The sequence below is a fragment of the Poeciliopsis prolifica genome, unplaced genomic scaffold, assembly GCF_027474105.1.
Source record: "Poeciliopsis prolifica strain line A6 unplaced genomic scaffold, Auburn_PproV2 SCAFFOLD080, whole genome shotgun sequence".
NCBI lineage: Eukaryota > Metazoa > Chordata > Actinopteri > Cyprinodontiformes > Poeciliidae > Poeciliopsis > Poeciliopsis prolifica.
Genome location: NW_026562455.1, coordinates 660001 through 667191, shown reverse-complemented (window position 1 = coordinate 667191; position 7191 = coordinate 660001). Strand labels below are relative to the sequence as shown.

Sequence of the window (7191 nt, the reverse complement as noted above, 5' to 3'; positions counted from 1 at the left end):
TACATGTAGACAAGAAAATGAACAATCAACCTAAAACGTTGAGATTCTCGTTTGTCTAGGTTGACGTGTCTGCATCCGTCTTCCCGGACAAATCAACAGTCTGTGCTTTGCAGCAAATATGTACTGAGTTGCACCTTTGTGTATCGGGCAAATCACATAAAACCAGTTATGACGGAGTCTTCCAGTGCTGACTCATCATTAGAATGGCGTTGAACTCCTTCTCTTTCCCCAAAACAGTCATGGACCTGGAAGAAGATTAACTGAATCAACATTGAAGAAAAGTGTGATTTTCTTGTCCGGAAATATTTTCATGAATGTGATTACTACATGAACTACACATTGAGTTACAACAAGCTGGCTTATCATTCTAACTATATGTTATGATGTGCAGTAAATCCATCATCATTCAGCCCAGGATGCTGACTTGTCCCTGGATTTGAGCGAAGCTCTTCCTGTGACCCAACAATACACTCAATGACTTGGGAGCAAGATAAGATTAAATAACAGAACTGACAGAGTATCAATCCTGCTCAATATGTGAAAAATGCTTTACAGAAATGATCTGGTATTCCAGTGAGCTGAATCCAAAGAAATACTGGCTTAAGTCATTTCTATTTAGTACATAGTTATAAAACTAATCAGTGTGTAACATCTGCCATTCTATAAGAAAATGTGCAGAAATTTCAGATCCCACTTTTCCAACAGAGTTCAGTTTGCCAACTTTTGAGGCATTCCTGGGAATTCAAGCTGAGGAGGGAAAGAATGGGAGCAGTGAGAAAGAAGTGGGCGGATCCTCAGGGAACAGGTGCTTAAAAAGGGAACAGGTGAGCTTTCGTATGCAGGAGATCACTGAGCTTTGGTCCGACCAATCACAAACAACGAAGGTGAGTCTTTATGGAGAATTCACCTGAAGGAAGCAGTTTTTCCCTTTCAGATCTAATAGCTAAACTCTTCTCAAATTCACTGATAGCAAATGGAAGTTTGACAAAGGAAATTAGTTTTTTTCCAACAGCTTGTTTTTATATAAGAGAAACAATATTTCCTACATAAACAAAAAACTGTAAAAGATTGGTGTGGATGTAGTGTCTGTGGGTGCTCCACCTTTTGTTTCTTGGATTTGAAAATTGTAAGAAGTAAAGGACAGAAAGATGAACTTTTTATGGGAATATATTGATCTTTATTGATTGTAGCTTCACTGGGTTACTGAGTCTTTCATAATTAATGGCTCATAATTAATGTATTCTTTGTATTAACTCTTATCTTTAAAGAAGTTTTATAAACCTTCTTATTGTCTGAAGGTTTGTCTTTTTGGCATTCACTTAGTGTCTGCCATTCAGAGATACAAAAAAATACTTCTCAATGCAGATATGTGTAAGGAGGTTGGAGAACTGAAATAACAGATTAGAATGTTGTCCCAGAGTGGAGACAGTGGAGACGGTGGGGACGGTGGGGACGGGGGGACATCCAGGTGGAGCAGCAGAAAAGTGATGGGACATTGAGGCATGTAGATTCACACACACACAAAAATTGCAAAATAGATATTTTAAAAAATTAGGAATTATATAGTATGCAATAAGGACATAAAATAACACTGATTCATGCACAACTGAGTAATATAACTCAAAAATAGATGCAAAATGTGTATGTGCATTTATGCTCTTCATGTATTCTTTGTATTGATTCTTATCTTTAAAGAAGATTAAAGAGCATAACATTTAATCGTATTAAATTAATATTTATAAACTGCTTATAATTTTCAAACTGGGCAAATAAGTGGGGTGTAAAAATAGCAAAAATGTTTTTCAAAATGAACAAAACGGTTCCAGCAGGGGATGGAAACACCGGTAGGTTGTTGGAGTGTGATGGTTATATAAATCTACAAACGTTTTTCTTTTTAATTTGTGATTTTTCCAAATTTGTGGTTTATTTTTATGTATTCTTTGTATTGACTCTTAGCTTTAAAGTAGTCCTCAAGGATGGTGAAAGCTGTGCTTTCTGCTGTTTTGGTGTTGGTGGTCATTTCCTCCACAATTGCCAAATACATCCCGAAGACTGGCAAGAGGATCCCACAGACTCTGTCGAGAGGTCTGTAACAACCAGCTGAGACTGCATGACTGAATGAATATGGATGCTGACAGATGCTGGGACCAACTAGATTCTTACAACTTTTAATATTGTTATATGTTTCCAGGATGGGGTGACCAGCTGATTTGGGCTCAGACATATGAGGAGGCTCTCTACTGGTCAAGGTCAAGGTAAGAAAGAGTTGAAATGCAGATGGCCTCAGATCTTCTTGAATAGAGCAGTAAATGAAATGTGCTGCTTTTCAGGAACAAGCCTCTGATGGTCATATTTCACCTTGAGGACTGTCCACACAGCCAAGGTAAAGCTCTGGGTTTTTAGTGGTTGGGAAACATGTTGGTCATGTTGTGCCTTCACCTTGTGCCTCTGCTTCTGGTCCATGTCCTGCTGCAGCACTGAAGAAGGTCTTCTCTGAAAACAATGAGATCCAGAAAACTCTTGATGAGGATTTCATCGTTCTCAATCTCGTGGTAGGTTGTGCAATTCATCAAGTCAGGTTTCCCTGGAAACCAGATTTAAATTTGCATAATGGCTCATTCTTCATACTTCACACTGAGGTGCAGTCTTCAAGTACAACCCATTCAGTTATCATTCAGTTTTCTGACTGATTTTGTTTGTCTTTCTCAAATGTTCATTTATGCCTTTTGAAGTATCACATACATACATAGAAGTGTTTTGAACAGATGCTGATGTTTAGACAAAGAGCTTTTGTCCGGAAAAACTCAAACATGCCGTTTTTCTTCCTTCCAGTATGAAACCACAGACAAGCATCTGTCCCCTGATGGACAATATGTTCCCCGGATCCTTTTTGTTGGTAAGTGCTTTGCGTCTGGAAGTTTTTTTTGTTTTTTTTTTACATAATTAACAGATTGAATTCTGTTGACTGAATGCTAAAACTTTATGGATTTGTTGCCAGTATGATTCTCTTCTACTTTAGAGAATGTGGGAACATGTGGGAACTTAAACAGTTCCCACCTGTTCCAATCCATGGGGGAACTGTTTTAGGATTATTATAAGCAGTATTTCCTTTGCCTGACTAAACCATAGTTTAACTTTGAAGAAGTTAAAGGTGGAAGAATAAAAAGCCATTTCACCAGTTTACACACAATCAGCAAACACAGAAAGATGTTAATTTTCCAAATCCCAAACCAGGCAATTAACAAAGTTTGTCACCAAATTGCCTTTTCAATAAGTGGCAAAATATTTTTTTCTTCCTACACAAATCCAGGATGTTTGTTAGACATCTCTTCAAAGTAGATGCTCACAGTCGATGCTTGACTAGTTGCGCTTATTGAGGACTCGTCTCTCCACAGACCCCTCCATGACCGTGAGGGCTGACATCAATGGACGCTACTCTAACCGCATGTACGCCTATGAAACAGGTGACATCAACCTCTGTAAGTGCTGCACATGTGCATGACCAGCAGGCTGTGTGTATTCAGCTGAAATGCACAAAATCATTGTGCTTCTTGTTTCTCCCGCAGTGATCAGCAACATGCAGACAGCTAAGAAGCTCCTGAAGAGTGAACTGTGAGGATCCAGACTCCACCCCGTCTGTCGCCACTCATCACATAAAACTCTGTTTACCACTAACCTTTATTCTTACAATTTGTGAAGCTAATCGTCTGGACATATATTTGATTTATGTTGCATAAATAAAATATACTGTAATATAAAATACTTCTTCTGTTTGTCAATACAACACATCAAAACAAAAAATGTGTCTTTTTTGTTGTGCTCCAGCAGTGTTCCTGGTGTCTGTAGACAGCCCTTTGGTCTCCTGGTGGAATTACAAGAGTCTCCCTTAAATAGTTTCAACCTTTACAACATGTAAACATAAATTTGTCATGTCAGCCCTAAAATGCAAAAGGTTTGAACAAGTTGTCATAATGTATCAAGAATATTTCTGTGTCCATCAGAGTTTTTTTTTTTTTTTTAAATCCGACCTGAATTGGTAAATTTCTCCCAGGTGAATTTTGACTTTCTCCTATTCAGGAGCATTAGATCCTGTATATCGTCTCATGTTAGAATATCTATTATAGATATATAGATCAACCATTGATAAATCAGTTTTCTGAACTAGATTGAAGGTGGCTCTCATGAACCATCAGTTGGCAAGCAAATGGTCAATATAGCCAGAGCGCAACACAATTTTACATTTCTTACAATGGAAGACGAGGTCAACAGCTAGAGAGAGGAAGAGGAAGAGGAAGAGGAGTGAGGCTGAGGAGGAAATAGTTGGGAGGAAAACAGAAGAGTCAGAAAAGGCTGAGGACATCTGGCAGTTTCCATAAGTCCAACATCCAGATTTGGTTTGTGACCCATAACAGGATTCTGATGGACTTCCTCTCATTCTGCTCCTCACTCTTCAACCTTATTGAGGAATTTTTCTCAACATGGAGAAGGAATGAATAGGCATTTTGCTGTTTGTATGAATGGTTTTGAGACACATGCTCACAGTTTAGCATTTTTACATAATTAACAGATTGAATTCTGTTGACTGAATGCTAAAACTTTATGGATTTGTTTAGCATTTTAGTGCATTTGAGAAATGCACTAAGGCATTTCAAAACATGAACCATTTTACAAACATGAACCATTTTACAAACATGAACCATTTTACAAACATGAACCATTTTACAAACATGAACCATTTTACAAACATGAACCATTTTACAAACATGAACCATTTTACAAACATGAACCATTTTACAAACATGAATCATTTTACAAACATGAACCATTTTACAAACATGAACCATTTTACAAACATGAACCATTTTACAAACATGAACCATTTTACAAACATGAACCATTTTACAAACATGAACCATTTTACAAACATGAACCATTTTACAAACATGAATCATTTTACAAACATGAACCATTTTACAAACATGAACCATTCTTTGAACTGTTCAGTGGTAACTATTGTTCTGTAGTTTGTATAGATTTATTTGTTGTATTTTTGTATAGGGGCAGAAGCTGCTGAACTGATGCACTAACTTCATTTTTTCTCTTGTTAGAATAGATAGATAGATAGATAGATAGATAGATAGATAGATAGATAGATAGATAGATAGATAGATAGATAGATAGATAGATAGATAGATAGATAGATAGATAGATGATAGATAGATAGATAGATAGATAGATAGATAGATGATGATAGATAGATAGATAGATAGATGATAGATAGATAGATAGATAGATAGATAGATAGATAGATAGATAGATAGATAGATAGATAGTAGATAGATAGATAGATAGATAGATAGATAGATGATAGATAGATAGATAGATGATAGATAGATAGATAGATAGATAGAGATAGATAGATAGATAGATAGATAGATAGATAGATAGATAGATAGATAGATAGATAGATAGATGATAGATAGATAGATAGATAGATAAATAGATAGATAGATAGATAGATAGATAGATAGATAGATGATAGATAGATAGATAGATAGATAGATAGATAGATGATAGATAGATAGATGATAGATAGATAGATAGATAGATAGATAGATAGATGATAGATAGATAGATAGATAGATAGATAGATAGATAGATAGATAGATAGATAAATAGATATAGATAGATAGATAGATAGATAGATAGATAGATAGATAGATAGATAGATGATAGATAGATAGATAGATAGATAGATAGATAGATAGATAGATAGATAGATAGATAAATAGATAGATAGATAGATAGATAGATAGATAGATAGATAGATAGATAGATGATAGATAGATAGATAGATAGATGATAGATAGATAGATAGATAGATAGATAGATAGATAGATAGATAGATAGATAGATAGATAGATAGATAGATAGGTAGATAGATAGATAGATAGATAGATAGATAGATGATAGATAGATAGATAGATGATAGATAGATAGATAGATAGATAGATGATAGATAGATAGATAGATAGATAGATAGATAGATAGATAGATAGATAGATAGATAGATAGATGATAGATAGATAGATAGATGATAGATAGATAGATAGATAGATAGATAGATAGATAGATAGATAGATAGATAGATAGATAGATAGATAGATAGATAGATAGATAGATAGATAGATGATAGATAGATGATAGATAGATGATAGATAGATAGATAGATAGATAGATAGATAGATAGATAGATAGATAGATAGATAGATGATAGATAGATAGATAGATAGATAATAGATAGATAGATAGATAGATATAGATAGGTAGATAGATGATAGATAGATAGATAGATAGATAGATGATAGATAGATAGATAGATAATAGATAGATAGATAGATAGATAGATAGATAGATAGATAGATAGATAGATAGATGATAGATAGATAGATAGATAGATAGATAGATAGATAGATAGATAGATAGATAGATAGATAGATAGATAGATAGATAGATAGAGATAGATAGATAGATAGATAGATAGATAGATAGATAGATGATAGATAGATAGATAGATAGATGATAGATAGATAGATAGATAGATAGATAGATAGATAGATAGATAGATAGATAGATAGATAGATAGATAGATAGATAGATGATAGATAGATAGATAGATGATAGATAGATAGATAGATAGATAGATGATAGATAGATAGATAGATGATAGATAGATAGATAGATAGATAGATAGATAGATAGATAGATAGATAGATAGATAGATAGATGATAGATAGATAGATAGATAGATAGATAGATAGATAGATAGATAGATAGGTAGATAGATGATAGATAGATAGATAGATAGATAGATGATAGATAGATAGATAGATAAATAGATAGATAGATAGATAGATAGATAGATAGATAGATAGATGATAGATAGATAGATAGATAGATAGATAGATAGATAGATAAATAGATAGATAGATAGATAGATAGATAGATAGATAGATAGATAGATAGATAGATAGATAGATAAATAGATAGATAGATAGATAGATAGATAGATAGATAGATAGATGATAGATAGATAGATAGATAGATGATAGATAGATAGATAGATAGATAGATAGATAGATAGATAGATAGATAGATAGATAGATAGATAGATAGGTAGATAGATAGATA

General features: G+C 33.8%; 1 protein-coding gene across 2 annotated transcripts; it reads left to right on the top strand.

The window, feature by feature from the left end:
- The first annotated feature begins 820 nt into the window (after positions 1-820).
- agr2 (anterior gradient 2) lies at positions 821-3795 on the top strand. 2 transcript variants are annotated; one of them, XM_055021936.1, is made up of 9 exons: positions 859-884; positions 1419-1500; positions 1957-2085; positions 2192-2255; positions 2331-2383; positions 2476-2552; positions 2833-2896; positions 3396-3479; positions 3567-3795. In XM_055021936.1, exons 3-9 carry the CDS (start codon positions 1977-1979, stop codon positions 3614-3616), a joined length of 501 nt encoding a protein of 166 aa, XP_054877911.1. In that variant the 5' UTR covers positions 859-884; positions 1419-1500; positions 1957-1976; the 3' UTR covers positions 3617-3795. The 2 variants fall into 2 exon arrangements, with proteins under 2 accessions (XP_054877910.1, XP_054877911.1); XM_055021935.1 differs by lacking the exon at positions 1419-1500 and having other exon boundaries at positions 821-884.
- The last annotated feature ends 3396 nt before the right edge of the window (positions 3796-7191 follow it).

Coding starts and splice junctions, on each gene's coding strand:
- agr2 (XM_055021935.1), top strand. CDS start 1,977: ATGGTGAAAGCTGTGCTTTCTGCTGTTTTGGTGTTGGTGGTCATTTCC. Junction 2,086..2,191: donor CCCACAGACTCTGTCGAGAG/GTCTGTAACAAC, acceptor ATATGTTTCCAG/GATGGGGTGACCAGCTGATT. Junction 2,384..2,475: donor GGACTGTCCACACAGCCAAG/GTAAAGCTCTGG, acceptor GTCCTGCTGCAG/CACTGAAGAAGGTCTTCTCT.